General features: G+C 35.4%; 3 protein-coding genes across 3 annotated transcripts in view; 2 read left to right on the forward strand and 1 right to left on the reverse strand.

Annotated features, from left to right (window-relative positions):
- Positions 1–12,155, forward strand: part of LHFPL7 (LHFPL tetraspan subfamily member 7) — a 66,187-nt gene extending 54,032 nt beyond the window's left edge. Inside the window, exon 3 of the mRNA XM_049803153.1 lies at positions 8,897–12,155. Within this exon, the coding sequence (XP_049659110.1) occupies positions 8,897–9,123 (227 nt within the window). The 3' untranslated portion in view covers positions 9,124–12,155. The remainder of the gene's footprint in view (positions 1–8,896) is intronic.
- ASPA (aspartoacylase) overlaps positions 1–18,288 on the forward strand; it is a 57,398-nt gene that overhangs the window by 26,799 nt on the left and 12,311 nt on the right. The gene's annotated exons all lie outside the window — the stretch shown is intronic.
- SPATA22 (spermatogenesis associated 22) lies at positions 13,212–18,189 on the reverse strand. Its single transcript, XM_049803152.1, has 8 exons — positions 18,147–18,189; positions 17,605–17,733; positions 16,823–16,877; positions 16,592–16,687; positions 15,184–15,538; positions 14,727–14,856; positions 13,767–13,864; positions 13,212–13,404 (listed from the first exon to the last, which is right to left on the reverse strand). Exons 1-8 carry the CDS (start codon positions 18,187–18,189, stop codon positions 13,213–13,215), a joined length of 1,098 nt encoding a protein of 365 aa, XP_049659109.1. The 3' UTR covers position 13,212.

Below are 18,288 nucleotides of genomic sequence, written 5' to 3' on the forward strand. Positions count from 1 at the left end.
AGGGTTGTTAACAGAACTGTTTTTTATGATCAGGTGGCAGTATGTGTGCTTCTGCTGAGTGATGACATTCACAGGACTAGGACATCTGAGGAACAGAAAACTCTGGTTTCAACCCCCTGTCAAGGAGTTTTTATTAGGAGATATGAAAACATGCAATTTGTGTCTTCCTGGTAGTTCCTGTGCCCTGGGAAAACAGAAGCTGGTCTTTGTAGCTTAAATCAATTAGGAGAAGGATGTAGGATGCCTTTTTTGTTTCAGGCACATATTTTTCATGGTTGCATTCCAGATAAAATGCTGTTCTGTCAGGGATTCTAATCACCTTTCAGCCATTTATGTAAAATACATGTCTCTGAAAGAGGTAATGAATGCGATATCCCTGAGGCTTGAAGACTGCTGGGATGTGAAGTGCAACTCTAACAAAGTGAGACATGGGCATTATTCTCAGGCATCAAGCCTTTTGCCACCACTACTCGGCTGCCACATCATGCGTCTCTGTGATGTGGGAGACAAGGTATAGAATGTGCAAAGTCAAAATAAATTCACTGTACAACGCTTTACAATAAGGTCACCTCTGATGTAAGGCTAGTATTTAATGGCCACCAGCTTCATTATAAATCTGTTTTCATGAGTGTCTGCTCTGCTTAAATTGTGAGTCTTGGGAGAGGTGAAAAGATTGATTTAAAACAGACCTGTGAGGTGAGCAGGTGGGGAAGAGAAGGGAGCAAATGTGTCATGTCAAATCATGACATTTCAGGTGATCTACACATCACTGCCCATCTTTTGGACCTCAGCCCCTGCTCTAAATAGCTATTTAAGAACTTGGAATTGACAGCCAGAGCAGGAGCCAAGACCTGCTGTAGGCTGGGCAGCATCTCCCCTTCCCAGCTGAGCTGGCTCCAAAGGAGAGACAATATGCTGCAAGGAAACGTGTCCGCTCCCTCACTACTTTCAGCTGCATATGGACCCAGGCTGATACTGTTCCTTGCTAGGGAATGCATCAGATGGTGAGTTGAAGCTGCACTTGTTCTTAGCCAAAAGATCACAAGAAGAAGTATTAATTTAAATTTTCAGTCATCAATTTCATTCCCTGCTTGTGCTGGAGAACATACTGGTTTTGGCAAGGATAGGTTAATTAAGAAACAAAGCATTTGCCACCTTTATTTCTATTTGTAGAAATGGAGTTGAGCAGTTAACCAATATGTGCATGGCTTAGAAAATGTGTATCATGTTATGTTTATCTAAAACAGAACAACTGAAATATGCACTTCTTATTAGCACTTCTTAACTGTTGAATAAAATGTAACACAGGGATAAGGGAATACAGGTGCATTACAGGCACAATACATTCTGAACATGCTGCTCTCATCTAAACCACCCAACACTTAAATATGTCAATATTAAATTATTAGTCTGCTTCTGTGTTTGCTGTTCTGAAAGAGATGAATTAAGCATGACTTAAATAATTAAAAAAAATTAAATAGAAAATCTATATAATTATTGAAGCAATACAAAAAAGGAAAAATCATAATGGCTTCCAAACCAGAGTGCATCTGACAGTCCCCATCTCTTAGCTCTCTGAGTCTTGTATAATTTTGTGTAACAGTCTGCTATTTTGAGAAACATTAGCTCTTGTCTCTCCCTTTTACAGTCTGCTAAATATGCTGTATATCTTCTAACCTTGCAGATGACAAAATGCACTCCTTCACCATAGTCCACACAGTGCTAGATCATTTCAGCCTTTTTGAGTAAATGACACGCAACTCTATAACTGCATGATTAGGCCCATAGATTACCAGATTACCTCTATAAATCTTCACCATAGCTACCACTCACTTGGCAGAAATAGTGAAGTTTCATTATTTGTTCTCACGTAGAAAACATGCTGTGAAATGCAACCTCAAAGGTCACCGAGATGGCATTTCCTTTTGTAGCCCTGAATAAACTTGCAGCTAATGCAGCAATTACCAGGCCCAACTACCTCTATGCTGGCTTCAGAGAATTTCTTTTCCAAAGTCTGGATAGTTAGATCCCACTCCCTTCAGTTATTAAGTGAAGTAGCTTCATGTATTTGTACAATTGTTAGACATTTCTGAAACAGGCTATTTGTGCAATAAGGGCCCATCTGAATGAGGAAGTTGTGCCAACAGAACCTGAATGGGGTATTTAAGTGGTATTAAAAAGATGTGTGCAAAAAAGGTGCACAGGCACTCTTATTTCAGTGCTAGTTTTATTTAAAATAACCTGTCCTATTCTACCTCAGCTAAATCCAAATAAACTCAAATGAAAAACATTGTCCAACTTTTTATATACATATATTTCCCAGTATTTTTGCATATATATACATATATATTAAAATACTCTAAGTTACTGTATCTGATGCAGTTCCTTGGCTTGTGAGCTGTAGTCACATACTCAGCATTTATTTAAACACAGAGTTTGAAGACATTGTACAAACTAATACATTTCCTTTGTTAGCTAACAAAGGGGATTGACAAGCTACATAGCTTTCGTTATAACCACATTTCTATTATAGCTGCTAAGTGCTAACTTGTGAGTTGCATCATTTAGAAAAGCTAGAAAAGGAACTGGTATAATCTACTTATTTGGCAACAGTCCAGCACTGATACATGCTCTTCAAATCACAACATGTTTGACTGAAATGAAGCCAATGGAATAATTCTTTACAAAGGAGAAGAGCTAAACTGTGGTATGTTAGAAATGGCTGTATCATTATTATGAGTTGCAGCTCTTTGTTCAGTTACAAAGGAAGAGCACTACATTTTGATACCAAATATATGGGTGTTATTATCCCTCTTCCCTGCTCTCCATTTTGCTTTCCTTGGAGGCAACAATTGCTAGCGCTGCTTTCAAGAATTTGAACTATAGGTACCTGACGTGCACCTGCCAGGAGTTCAGCAGGGTAGAATGGCATTTAACAGTGGTCCCTGTTTGCCTTGCCCCTCAGAAGTTTTGCTTCCATAACAGTAGGATTTTGTCTGGTTTGTTTTATCTTTGACAGGTCACTTTCCTGTTTATTTTTTTTATACTTAATTTGCATGCCCACTGATTTTAGGTGTATTTCAGCTCTCACCAAAATTACTCTAGGTAATTCCTCCTTTTCTGAAGTAGCCAAAAGGAAATCACTGATTTCTGGATAGCCCAAAATTCCATCTTATTTCTGTTTGTACTCTCATGCACAGCTATTACCAACAATAGCTGTGAACTTGGATCTTATTTAGCATTGTCTTTAGGTTTCCAGTTGTTGGAAGCGACATATAGGTAGCTCCTTTTTGTACAAGGGAACCGGCACCACCCATGTCCAAAATATCCTAAATGTAGTAACGCTTCAGCCATGCTACAAAAATGTTTGCTTGGGAAGAGTGCTGGAAAGTATTGAGTGTAGGCTAGCCAGTGCAGTAGGACAAGAGATGATGTTTTTGAAGATGTCTGGCTCCATTACTGGTTGAAAGGTTTTCTCATTGCTGTTCAAATGTTAGCTGTATTTCTGGCTTTGCGTTAGGATATCTGTGGCTTTGGATCAGCATCCACTTTCTCATTTGAAATGATGTAAGTAAAGTAAGTAAAATCACATAAAGAAAAGCTTAAGAGGAGCTAATAAAATTATTAGATTAATAAAATGTGTAAACCTGAGAGGAAATGTGTTATTCAAAGTCAACTGATTGTGCATAAGAAGAACTGCCAGCTTTAAGAAGGGAGGTAATGGATTATATGAGAGGGAACTTCTTGATGAGATGAGTGAAAACTGCTTTGGTAGATTAAGCTCCATCAATAAAAATGTTCCAAGAAGGGATAAGACTGTGATAATCTGTAATAGGGTTGGAATACTACTCTTGCTCACGTACGATTCAGCCTTAATTCTAATGATTGTCTGGTACGTCCCACAATCTTGCAATTAATCTGTCATTGTCACAAGTATCAGGAATATAATATACTCCTAACATAAGCAAATTAAACTTCTAAGAAAAACTAATCTTCTTACAGCAGGTAATTTCAGGAAGATAATTCATGCACACAGCATATTTTATTACTGGTGATCAGTATTACTACTATACATCATCTAAACATATTAACAAACACAGTAAAATAAAATAGCTTTTTCTGATCTCTATGTTTGCTGTCCACCTCTGGATTTCCATCCATTTCAGCATTAGTATGGAAGGATACACATAAGCTTAGCCAAGTTTTCATGTTCCTGCTTCACAATAGAGAAAACTATTCAATTATTGTGTTTCACATTTTGAAAACTCCATCAGTCTTGCCAAAAGAAGTGGAAATGGAAATAGCCATTTTTTGTGCATGGTATTTAAGAGAGTTGTACATTGGTGCCCTCTACACACACTCTAAAGAACTGCATTACTTTGGTTTGTCTGGTTTAAAATAAACTTGAAAATGGTATGTGATAGATTTAAATAATTAAAGCGTATTTCAGGAGCTTAATGAAATGAATGCATCATTGCAATGAAAAGGAGTTATAGTTTATTAGATTTTAAAATAGCAGAAAATGCTATTTTCACTGAGTAGAAGTGTCATTGATTCAGCATTATCACCAACAATTTATGACTTTTTCTAGATAATGCCCTGTTTTCCCTAAAAAGAAGTGTCCTCCATTCTAATAGTATCTTATTCCTGTTAATCAAAGTTATTTTATTTAGAAATTGACAAATTCAGGAATCTACTTTTTTTGAAAAAAATAGGTAAACCATATTTTTTAAGCCTTGGGCCTGCACAGGGAGCAAGAGCACAATGCTGGGGTCCTGCCTTGGCTAGTAAACCCTTCAGAGGAGAAACTGCCATTTACTGTCTGGCTGTAGGACACCAGTGAAGTAAAGAGGATGAGAGAGAACCAGGGTGAGACTGTAACTGTTTGGGAGGGCAGAAGATTAGAAAGTAGAAATAAAAAGCGACTTACAGTTGAACCAATGTGCACAGACTTGACTTTAAACCACCTTGCAGTCAGTAGTGGCTGTGACTTACTGGTGAGAACCCAGGTGATAAGGACCTAGCAATAACAAACACCATGTGTCAGATATTAAAGCAAAAAAAAAGGCATGTTTTTAACAAGACCCAATAGCTGATGGGAAATGAATCAAATGATCAGCCAAGCCATGTTACAAAAAGAACTCCAACGACCCATTTTACCAGTAAGTCCTCTCTATACTCAATATGCTTCATGCTATAGAATAGACCCAAATACATTGTGTAGCCTTCCCATCATCTTGTATGACAGTAGGATTACACTACACATAATGGTAAGGTGCACTCACTACTGTATTCTGACATGTTTTAAAGTGATGTTTATTGTTGGAAAACTGCGCAGAGGCATAAGTGTTATATGAGGAGCCTAAATGGAGCCCCACTGTTTCTTTGTGTGCTCTCCCAGCTAACTGCACTGCTGATAGACAGCACTATTAAGCAGTCATTAGCACCATGTCTGAAAGCTTGGCTTCTGCTGATAATAACAGGCTATTCAATATTTTGAGCTTTTGTAAGAAAGAGGGCACCTAAATGAGAATAATGAGGTCATTCTATGACATGCCTGAGGATATGAAACCATGGGTAACTTTTCAGCCTGTTTGATATGTGAACACATTACATTCGACTGTGACAGGTTATTTCTAGCCTTCAAAAAAAAAAGCTTCTTCCATTAAATCGCACCATACAACATCAGCACCAAGTGGTAATCAAAACACTAGTGTCAATGTAAAGCACATCCTTCAAAATAATTCTGTGTAACCCAATCAAAAAGAAAACATATATATGGACAGATACATGAAGATAGCGTTAGAAAACCAGAAAATTCTAACAGTGAGCAAAGTTTAAAGGGATTTTATGATAAAAAGATTGCTTCCAATTCTGCATAATGTTTTCTTTCACCAAATGAGATGCATGGACTATTTTGGCTTTGAAAAGATGAGGAAACTGAAATTTTAATTTTAGACCTGCTTCTTGCTTACAGCAATTGCTGTTTGTCTTAAAACTGGTTTGCTTTCCTTTGCAAATGAGCCCAACATTTTACAGAAGGTTTTGTACCATGGGGCTATTTCAAGATTCTTCATGCAGTCAAGCAGCCTGGGTTTTGACTGGGGCTATGCTGTGTATCCACTTTACATCCCAGTCTCTTAGGTAGCACATTGTTCCACTTCCTAGCTGTATTAGCCCACGAGTGAATGCTACAACCTACATGCATCTATGGATTAACATGGTTTAGTTTTTTGATCATCACCTTAGCAGTTTAACACTCTCAAAGTTTACCATAGCAGTAGGAAAAGTCACCTTTTTTTCTGGTTGTTCTCCAAGGTTGCTTCCCCTGTTTCTGCCTACAGAAGTAGTGCTCAGGGAATTTTCCTGGGCATGCAAGAGAGTCACACAACTTTCAGGCTATGCTACTGAACAAGGGAAGCGTGCTGGCCCTTGGCTCTTTCTTTTCTTTTGGGAAAGCTCAGTGACCTTTGCTAGATGAGATATACGTGTGAGTGTCTAGTTTAGCTTAATTTTTATTGTATTTTCATTTTGTATTGTTTTTAGTGGTGTCATGTGTGTAGTTAAGGGAGATCTGCATAAATACAACTTACTTCTTTGTAACTAGCTTCAGCTTCTGTATATTTGTTTAATGTTGGAGCCTAAATGCACAAGCACAGCTGCTAAGAACTCAGTGCTGAGCTTTGTGAGCTCCCTCCTGCCCTGGGCACCCACAGCAGGTGCAGCCGGTTGAATATCAGGGAGGGCGAGACACACTCAGGATGTTGCCTGTGCTGGGGAGGACCTTTCCCTTAACTGGCTCCTGCAGCATCACCTTCACACACCTCGAGCCTGGGAAGAGGGGAAGGCCACAGTGTCCTTTCCTTGAGAACCACTGAAAACTTATCGTTCATAAAGGCTGAAAGGAAAGGAGAGTGGTTGTGGGAGCAAGGGCAGGTAAAAGCACCTTGCTCTCGGAAAGCTCCGCTTACTGGCAGGCAGTTTCTCTTTGTACCCATACATCAGTTACCCTAGAGGGAAACAGGCTGGCAAGTTTGCTTCTGTTCCAGTTTCTCTCCTTTCAATTTCCATTTTCTTGGTTTTTATTGTTTTTTACAAGGGATTAACTCAGCGGTTCCATTTAGACTAGAAGGAAAGTTTTAATTCAAGTTATTCAGGGACTTCACAGGCTGAGTGTGTTAAACTTTTTGATTTCATCTAGCCCTCAAGCTTATTAAAGTTTTTTTTTTAATTAAAAAAGATTAATGAGTGATTGCCCTTTTTTACTGGATACTTTTAAGATTAAGCCTCTGCAATATTATAATTGGAGTAATATGCACATGCCCTACCTGAAAGGCAATTACAAATACAGAGAATGGCACGTAGTGTTTGTTTTATAATCTTAATGTTTCATTCAGTGTTTGCTGGTTATGAATTATCTATCACCTCAAACATAACAGTTAATGCTGATTACCACTATTCTTGAGTCACTAACAATCCACTCTCTGAATTTGAACAAAACACTATCCTGGAAGAATGAGAAGGTAGGAAAAGGGACTGCTTTGTGCTATCTTTTTGGTACTTAAAATAAAGTCTTTTAAAATACAGCATAGATTTTAATACAGTAGTTTTTCATTAGCAGAAAGGCTAGAAAAATGGTTTCTCGAAAAAAAGGGGTATACACAATGGCTGGGAGGGCATAACCCTTCGCATCAGCCTAGCTCAGCCTCTCTTGGCCTCCAAGGTGGGCAGAAACAGTCCTCGAGAACTGTACCTGGAGTATTTTAATGCATCTTTATCATAGTCATGATTTATACCTTGGGCGGTCTTATTTTCAAAGCTGGAAAAGTGGTTCTGCTGTTCATTAAATTAATTGCATAAGCCACGATATTTAAATATAACATGTATTCATTAAAGACTGTAAAATCTGTGAAGTTCTATTAAAAGCTAACAGATAATACAGACAGCATAATTGCAGGAGGCAAGTCTGGCTTTCCACCATCAAGAGGTGGCTTAAGCTTCGCTTGTATTTTAGACATATTTCTTCATTATGCGCTGGATTAATCTGCTAGTGTAGTTGGAGTAGAAGGAGTAAAGGACAACTCACTGGGAGAGATTGCCTGCTACTTTAACTCTGTGCCTTTACATACTGAATCTTTAGATTTCTACAACACATCCTATTATATTTGTTTTGTGGTTTTAGAGCCCAAGCTGTCAATACTAGGTACTATGGGAACTTCAGGTCTTACTAATTTAGGTCTCAACCTTAGGTTGAAAATTCTTCTAATTCTTAAGTTTACAGGGAGAATTAAAAAAAATATTCTCAAAGACTCCAATGCTAAAAGCTAAATAAAAAGAAGACAGATTGTATTGTTTTTCATCTCAGAATCTTTGGGTCAAATGAAGGATTTTTTAAAAAATTTGGGTTTGTAATAATGAGAATAATGAGAAAGTGCTTACATTACCAGAACCTAATCAGCAGAATCTAAAAACTACATTTACACTCTTTCATTGAAAGTTTTTATTTGGCAGAACACAGTAATTTTTTGTCTCAAGTACAAAAATGCTATTGAGAAGAAAATCAAGTTGGTTTGGAATCTGCAAACTTAGGAATTCTTCTCCTCTGGATTCCATTGTGTCTGAATCATCTTACTTTTAAAATGGCTACATAATTTGGATTACAACGTTTCTGAAGTGACATAATGGGCAAGAGCTCTCATGAAAAAAATCCCAATGCCAACTTGCTACCATGTTATGACACTGCTGTCCATAAGAGGTAATTATGAAAAGGAAGATAATCTGACAATCATAAGTTTTAAGCTATAACTTTTTCCATTGCTTTCTAAAAGAAGGAATTTTTTTTCAAAGGAATTAAGTGTTCGATAATAATTGTTGTGTTTCTTTTTCTCCTCTCTAGTGTTCATAATGGCTTCTGGGCTTTTGGTTTATCCTTTTGGTTTCAACTCTGCTACTGTGAAGAGATTCTGTGAGAATTCAGACATCTACTATGCAGGAGACTGCCAGATTGGATGGGGGTATATGCTGGCAATTGTTGGGGTCATGTTGTCTGTCTTTTTACCATTCTTTGCAAAATATGCACCAAAAGAGCACATATCTCCAACTCCAATACCTACTATTTTATAGTATTTTATTACTGTTTCAGAACAGAACATTCCTGTCTACAGGCAATGGGCAGAAATTATTATAGCACTTCCATTTAGCTGTATTGCTAAAGAGAAAAAAGGAGATGGGGAAGAGAAGGTCAGATTCACAAAGACCAAAAGTGCATTGATAGTCTTCCGTAAGTATGAGCAGCAAACACTCTGGAATTGAAATAAGATCAATCAGCAGCCTTTATACTGCTCTAAACATGTAGTGGCATAATGCCTTAGACAAAAAAAAAAATAATCTGTTTATCCTCAAAACATCTGTCTACCTCCCAGTTTCTTTTGTGTCTCAAAATCGTAAGTCTTCTAAAAGCTTCAATTCACTTTTTATATATTATTAGATGTCAAAACTTTTATGAACCCAATAATTTTAAAATTAATAATGATATTTTGTTACAATTATTTTGATTAGTCAAAAAAGCACCTACTAGTAGCCAAGGCCTAAAGTTAAGCTTCATATCTAAAAAGAATTGTATACAAGAAAAAAGTTTCTTTTTAATCTATATGTATTAGTAGTACCTGCATATTGTAAGTTGTCGGCACACTTTTTAATACTGATCTAATCTTCAAGATTTAGAGTCATCTTCAGGAAGACTTGCAGAAAATTTAGATTACTTTTTTTCAGAGAGAGATTGATCTAACTTCCAAAGGCTTCATGATCATTTAATAGTTTAACAACAGGAAAAAAAAATGCTAAGAATTTGTTTTTGGTATTTCTTAAATTATAATTTTAGATGGACTTTTGCAAAATTATTTGAACTATTACAACTGTAGATTTTGGGTTTTGTTGTTTGTTTTTTAAGGCCAAAAAGAAAAATCTCTGTTTACAAAAATGTATGTGCCCAATGGCCCTTGTGTGTAGTGATAATACAAGCCAGAACAAACTAGATTCTAATATTTCCATTACTATTAAGAGCCCATTATTGTGTTAAAAAAAAAAAAAGTGAAACGCTACTGAACACAAATAAAAAGAATCTGATGCTGTGTCAGAACTAGCAGATGGCCATATTTCATGGGTTCGTATATGAAATTTGTGTAGTCTGATTTCCACAATAGCACTGAATTCATTACTATCAAGCATTTAAGTAAGTGCACTTGATTGCCTTAAAGCAAAAGAAACATTGGGTTTGAATCTCACCCCACTGTTGTTTTTCATTTAAAATAAAAATTGAATTCTAATTCTATTATCATCTTTTATTTTCTATTATTTATTAAAAAGAAATAATCACGTAGATTATATTTAATTCAGAGCTGTACTTCTTAGTTTTGTATTTTGGCACAAACCAAGTGAGCAAATTTATTATTCTTCACTTAGCTGAGTCCCACTGATTCCTGAATTTATTTTTTTTTTAATGGAAAGTGTACATGAAGGGACAGACAGAGATATGTTGAGGATGTATAAGAAAATGCAAACAGATAGAACAATCACTGTGTTATTTTAATAAATGTCAAAGACTTCTGCAGTCTTGTTTACATTCCTCACCCTTCTAAACTTCAATGGAACATTGCATTGTTTTCCAAAATAATTGTCTGTTGTTACATTTTCATGCACTCAAAACCAAATTCTGCACATAAACTTAGCAAGTTCCATTACCAATCTTTGAAAATACAGATTTCAATGTAGAATTAAGTATACTGAGAAAAAGAGAGAGAGCGTGTGCTCACAGTGTCTAAGGAATTAAATCTTGCAAATATTTAACAAAATAGGTTGAAGGAATGCCTCTAAAGTAAAATTTCAGTCACTTCTGTACAGTAATGTACTTTTCAGTAATGACTTCTGTTAATGAATGGCTGAAATTGATAATTTTCATATAAGAGTCAGAAAAGTGAGGAATAACAAACAACATGTAAAAAGAAAATCATCACCACAAAGTAGAAAGACAGAGATGCAGGCTTTTCTTTCCTAACCAACCTGTGCCTTTACACTAGAACCATTATACAAGACAGGATCAATATGGTTTAAAAAAAAAAAAAAAAAGCAACAACTGAAAAATGTTGAGTAATGTGTATAAACTGTATTATGTAGGGTTTTTTCTGTTTTGTGTAATGTTTACGACTGTTCACTTAATGTTTCACTAGAAAAAGTGATTTGTTAGTGTAAAGTAGAAAACTTCTTTTTGCAAAGATCTAAACACTTACTGGAAGTAAAATTATTTTAGATTTTTATTAACAACCATAACATACCTAGTAGATGCAAATGAGCTATTCCTGTCATTACTTATTAACGTAACTTTCACATGTGCAGAACTGGAACCATCGATCATCCAACTGAAATTGGTAGGACTACAACATTTGTGTGATGTCGATTACACACACAGATGCTTGCAGGTCTGGTCCCATAGTTCAAGCTTCCTTTGTAGTTTTAACTTGCTGTTACAATGGAGTCTTACAATTTACAACACTGCTGTACCAAACCCTTTACTTCTTAAAACTCAACTTCTTCTGTTGTGAGCATCATCAAGCTCTACATCCTGTAATATTCTGTACCTTTTATGAGTTAAGCTAATGCTTCCATTTGGAACTTTCTTCAATATTTTAAAATATATAAAGGAAATCAAATATATGTATATGACCTCTACACAACTGGATAGATGGAACTCTCCTTGAAACATCCAAGCTCAGAACCAGCTTAGCACAGAAGGCAGAGATGATAATACAAGTGATTCTTACAACAGTTAGTAAAGCATACACTTTAGATCCTCAACTGGAACATTAAGGGGGGTGTTGCTAAAAATACATGTGCTAACACTGACAGATCACTTTTTTAAATAAAGACTGTCTGCGCGTTAAACTGTGTAAAAGCGTTTTCCTGTTACAAGTCAAATGATTTACTGGACCAGGTTCAAGTTTTATTCTAAATATATAATTTTTTAAGTGTAACTAAAAGCTGTATTTTCCATTAATGTGTTTCTGCGTTGACTAGCTGGCTCCTTTTTAGAATATTAACTGTTTTCTGTATTTGACTTGTTGGATACAATATTTCAATTATTTTAAATGTGAAATTTCCAATTGCCAACACTGTATAATAAAATTAAAAAAAAAAAAAATCACACTGTTCACTATTTTCTTGAGAACTCTTGTTTTATAATTCCCAATAGATCTGGTACAAAGCTTTTGAAGAAGGGGAACTAGCTAAGGGGAAAAGGAAATAGAAACAGCAGGAATAATCTATGAAACTTAATGTTTGAAGGCAAAGACACAAACATATCCATGGTCCATCCCTCATGAAAGATGTTTCTGTGGCAAAGGCAAGGAAGTTCTGTGTTCAAATAATTATTTCTCTCCAACTTCCTCTGTGTCCTTGAGCAATCTTCCTACAGCTTCAGGGTCTGTTGCTATTTTATACAGGTGTTATACTGATTATTTATTTTTTTAAAAAACATGAATCAGGTAACAAATCAACAGGAACCATACGAATACCTAATATATACAGCTGCATCCTGTGAAGTCTTTCTCTAGTATCTATTATGTTCATTTCTAAAAAAGCTTTTACATGTGTTCTTGTAATCTAGCAAAGGAAAGGGAACTTGTTAGTTGGAACTGAAGTGGAATAAAGAGTACCTTCTTACTTTCTACCAAAGAGCAGTTTTAATGCAATGTGCAGAGCCAAAGAGAACTTTGTTGATGCTTGTTTACTATTAAACTTCGACACAATACTCCTCAAAAGAAGTATATAGTCAACATTTTGAAACAGGTATTGAAGGAATTTCTAAAAATTGAAGATAATGAAAAGCAATGGCAATCTGAATTAGTACTGATGATCTTTTTCAAAGGCACTTGCATTACTGCAAATCTTCAACGTTTTAATTCAGAATTTCTCCAGTAAAATCTAATCTACTATGTAACAAAGCCCCGTTATTGCATATATAACTAGGAAAGCTAGGCTATGAAAAGTAATAATAGAAACAAAACATTGTTACTAACGTTTGCTGGATAACACAGCATAGTGATATTTTCAATTATTTAATCAGATTTGCAGTATTAGTTTTGGTAAATGCTTTAGGATGTCCAGCCTTTATGGGTAATGATGAGTGAAAACCAGTTTCGGACAACCATTTCAACCATTTTAAATGTCATTGATTGTTTTTACATATGCTGTCATCTCAACATCTGAAATTTTAACAAATTCTTGGAAAGTGTTTTGTTCTTGAATAGTTGCTGGTCTTACAGAGACGCACTTGAAAATGTTCCTTTTTGCGTCATAATTTCCCATGCACCTGTGCACTCGACCTCTAATTAGTCTTGGAAGCTCCCGGTCCTTCATCAAAAGCACAATAAACAAATAAAAAAATTATATCACCTAACATAAAAGCTTTCAAAATGTCTGGTTTCTGAAGACTACATCAAACGCAGAAGGAATTTACATCAGCTTTTTTGCTGTTATCAACTACGTACAAGCTGAACTGAAAGACCCACCTTTTTTTCTGAAACAGAAGTCTAAGGATGCCTACATAGTGACTCAATTATTGCTCTAGTCCAGTTTGGGAACAATATGGTATAAGCATCCAGCTTTCCTTTTACACAGTAATTTTCTGTTTTATCAGAACAACATATTATTAGCTTTATAAAAGGGATTATAGCTAGCAGTGTCTATGTTATGTATGGACACAGAATACTTACAATTTCATAAAATACACAAGGCAGACTCTCCTTTCCATCTCTCAAAAGAAAATTCTTTGCCCCATATACTCCAGGTGTGACTGCAGAATCAAGTGTGCCTATACCATTTAGCAAAAATAAATCATGATGTCAACATCAGAGCAGTACTAAATATGATACACAAAGGTACCATGACAACATTTACTACACGAAAGTGCTAAGATCTATGAAGTCAGTATCAGCTTTCTGTGAGAACTTATGCTGACAGCACTCGAAGTTCCAATACAAATTATGGGCTCTACACAGTCTTTTAATAGTACAATTGTATATGATGTCTCTCTCAACTGAGTGACCACATGTGGTTTTCATAACTGTTGCTTAAACAAGTTATTCCCTTATTAAGCAGAGCACAAGTTTTATTGATCTTCATATGCAAATCAACTTTAAATACTTGCAGCCTTGTCAAAATAATAGTTTTCTGAGATGCCACTACATTGTATGTTCTTACTCACCTTGATTTAACGTTTAGTCATTTCGGTCTTTCGTAATGTTCCTTTCTCAGATAATGTCAATTAAAATGCAAAGTGAAACACACTAAAAGTCATCTATGTTTAGAAGTGCTCCAGACTTGAATTTATTCCTAGATTAATTGTATTAAAAATTACTGTAAAACTGTACCTCTCCACAGAAGGTTCCTACTAAATAGGAAAATTTATTGTAACACATTCTAAAAACAAGGAAAGAAAAGAAACAGAATAGAAAGAGCTTAAATGTTGGAGGATGACTGTATTGTTAATTTTGTAGCTATTTTAGTCCCCTTTGATAGCTGAATGGATCTCCCAGCAGGAAAATTAGATGGTGCTCAAACCAGTTATTTTGTGGGTTTAAGTATTTCGGCTATTGTTCCTACAGTTAATAACATTTTCTTTTGGCTGTTGTCCTAACATTATTATCACTTATAGTACAATCTACCATGCTTACCTAAAACTTCAAATAATAGTGCAGTTTTATAAGTGTATTGACTCCAGTGCCTCATACTTTCAATGACTGCAGATATGATTCGCAAAGAATTCTTTTTTTCTTTACTTTTTAATTGAGATGATGAAACTTCCTTTCAGAGTAAGATGAAAACTCAAATCAGAGATACACGCACAGTTTTAAAAGGCACATAGACATTTATATATTATGTTAAATATCCAATATTTACATTAAAATTTGAGTATTGTTCAGACTATACAAACAACTCCCTACCAATTTATATGATCATGCTGAGGATTGTAGGTTATTATAGTATGAAAATCTCAATTCTAAATTTTCAAAAACATAAGGGTTTACTAAGGCAGCTAGGACTGATGAAAGCCTCATCTTTCCTCAATTTTCTTTTTCTTTACTGTTTTTTTCATTGTATCTTCTTATTAACTCTCTCCATTAAGTTTACCTGACTTTTGCCTTCTGGAATACAACCATATTGTTTTTCATTCATTTTCTTTTGCTGAATATTGTGGTTAAATTTATATGCCAGACTATGATCCTGCAGACTTCTTGAAGCAGTGTTAGGTTTCACTGGCCATTGTCCTTTAGATGTATATGTTTGGCTGGTTTCTGTTATTTTGATATGCTGAGATGAATTACGGTTATCAGGGTTTTTTTGCTGCTGAACAGTTTTCAAACTATTTGAAAAGCTCTCAAACTTTCGAATAATTCCACTATCAGATCTTGAATCTGTTGTGTTACTTAAAGGAGTATACTCATTTCTGTTCCAAACTTTAGTACTGGCAGCCTTCTCTTCTGCCCTGCAGTACAATGTTAGACATAGTTCAGTATCACAATATCTATTCTGAATAGTCAGGTATGTAATTAAAGTATATAAAAGCAATCTATGTATTGGGTTTTTTAGTTTTAAAAAACATCTGTTAAATATTCAGACTCAAAGCACTTGAGTATACACTTAAATTTATCCATACACAGGGCAGTGATCACACCTCTCCTTAAATCCAGCTGAATTCAATAGGCCTTAAAAGCTTGCTTAATTATTGTTCTGCCCTGTATAAGGGATCCTTCCTGACCTAGGATTCACATCTTTTCCACACCTCTAAAATAAAATAAGCAAAGTTTCTTCTGACAGTGATATTTCCGAATTCTTCTACCACGTTCACTGAAGAAGTAATCTTACAACAAACTCTAGTGCTGACCTTATTATTTCTAACACCCTTCATTTTATAAAGGCGTCTCATAAATTCCTTCCACCTCCATTCCATTTTGCCATTGAAGGCACTTGTTTGAAACATTCACTCTCTTCTTGCCATTGGAAAGGAACAGGAGGAAGGGAAGACAGAAAAAGGACAATTATAACATTGCTGGGAGTTTTCCTGCCAGCTCTAGGCATCTGATTCTGTAAGCTTTTCCTTGGTTTATAAAAGCACAGAGTTCACAATTATATTCAGTTTTGATATACAATTGACCTAGTGTACAGTTAGTGAAGTCTGTTTGAGTCTATTGATAAATTTGGTTTGGAAGTGGGCAAAACTTCAAGTAAAGGGGAGTCTTAAAAAGATTACATCTAAGACCAGCAAAATTCAATCAAGTTTTATGGTGAGACTGAATTTTAGGCCTGATATAAGGCTAGATACTAGGTCTAATTAATAGGCTTCATTAGGTACACTGGAAAGATACTTCATTTCAGTGGGTTTTGGCTCCTAAGTACAATGTAATTAATTAGGACTACAGTGATCTGAGAATTAAAAGGATCTCTCTGAATGCTACAAGAATATGGAAAAATGTAAGATATATTTTCACATGAGAATAATTTTGGTTAAGGAAGGATAAAAATTAAAGACTCCACCAACTGGCAGGCATACAAGTTTTTTTCAGCATTTGCTAAATTAGACTTTGATGCATTTGGTGGTTTCATAAGGGAAAGAGCCATCTGATGTTCTGTTCGGCTTTCCAAGACAAGTTTAAAGTATCAGTGGCATGGTAGCAGCTTTATTGTAAGACAGACACATGGATCATAGTTTGTGAAACAATTAGTACCCAAATAAAAATCAATAAGCAACAAATAATCTGCTTTTACGTACCCATTGTTGGCTGCTTTCTGTAGTTCAGTCACTTCTGGGTTTGCAGTTCCCCAGCCTAATTCTCAAAAGACAAAGGATTGAATATGGATACAAACTGAAAAGCTTGGAAGGTAATAGGTCTACTTAGGGCTTCTACTCTTTATCTGCTTAATGTTCCACAGTCTCACACAAGAAGGAGAAGAAAAAAAAAAAGCGAATGTGATCCTTTAATATCTGTAATTATAAAGCAACTTCTAACAAGTATGTTGCTTCTCTAGACAATGGTTAAGTAACAGACATTAGACTTATTAGTACAGTGACTTTTACTTTACTATAAGTAAGCTTTTTCACTTTATTATAAGTAAAACATAAAGAAAGTACTAAAGGCAGAATTCTGCATCATTCTTTCCAAGCAGAATTTGAAGAACAGAAGTTCTCTTCTGAATTACAAGAAAGACATCTTATAAATGTTTCTTCTTGTAACACAAGACTTGAATGTTGATTGAAATCAACTGAAAACAAAAGGTCAGAGTTTCAGAAGACTCTGTTTAAATGCTGGTGCTACTTCATTCTCTAACACACAAAGAGTCAAACTCCCTCTAGGCACAAAGTATAAAAACTCCATTGTATAAAGGAGAAAGAAATTTCCTGAAGGACATTTTTTACATAATGAACTTTTCAGAAATAAACATAAAGGATGCACATAGTTCTTGATAAAGACAATGTCTAATTTAATAAAATACAACCATAAAGTTACGGTTTATTTGGATTTAGAGCCATTAAAAAAAATAAATCTTATTTACCTAATGATGTGGGAGAAAAGTCGTAAGTACGAGTCCCAGAACTGGTACCTGGCTCATTTTTAAGTGGATTTGAAGTGATAGGTTGTCTATTTCTTTTCTTCTGATTGAACAGAGGTACAGGTAGACAACCTAAAATTAGAATTCAAATAATACTACTGTACCAATAGCAAAAGGATACACAATCTACACTTAAAATATGTAAATGAAATTACTTAACAATTATTTTACATCACCCATAGGAATTACATTTCATAAACACATAACAGACCAGCCATTGCCTCACAGAATTTATATTCCCAGCCCTCTGTCCTGCACATAATCTCGTGAATGAAACATTTCCCTTAGTGACCTGTCCCCTGACTCCATTCAAAATCTTGCCCTGTGCTGCAATAAAACAGAAAACCTATACAAGTCCACTCAGGAAATGGGGGTCTGGGACTGAATACTGTATATCCTGTATGAATGCTGCATATGTGTGTGTGTGTGTATGTATATAAGCATAATGATGTATAAATTGTAAAGCACAAAAGAATGGATGGTACCTGCTGTGCTGCGAGTTGAAGTGTCAGCTAGACTCCTTTTCATTTCTTTGCTCTATCTTAATAGACAACAATGTATGGATTGCTCCAAATTTGCTGTATGGAAGTTAGATAAGCAGACAAAGTAAACTCATTCATGTTGTAA

The sequence above is a fragment of the Accipiter gentilis genome, chromosome 6, assembly GCF_929443795.1.
Source record: "Accipiter gentilis chromosome 6, bAccGen1.1, whole genome shotgun sequence".
NCBI lineage: Eukaryota > Metazoa > Chordata > Aves > Accipitriformes > Accipitridae > Astur > Astur gentilis.

What these genes read in the sequence shown, in the direction of transcription:
- SPATA22 (XM_049803152.1), bottom strand. Translation starts at nt 18,189, where the DNA reads ATGAAAAGGAGTCTAGCTGACACTTCAACTCGCAGCACAGCAG. An exon ending in TTCAACTCGCAGCACAGCAG is followed by an intron (nt 17,734 to 18,146) that starts GTACCATCCATT and finishes TTCTAATTTTAG; the next exon opens with GTTGTCTACCTGTACCTCTG. An exon ending in AAAAACTTGTATGCCTGCCA is followed by an intron (nt 15,539 to 16,591) that starts GTTGGTGGAGTC and finishes ATTGTACTGCAG; the next exon opens with GGCAGAAGAGAAGGCTGCCA.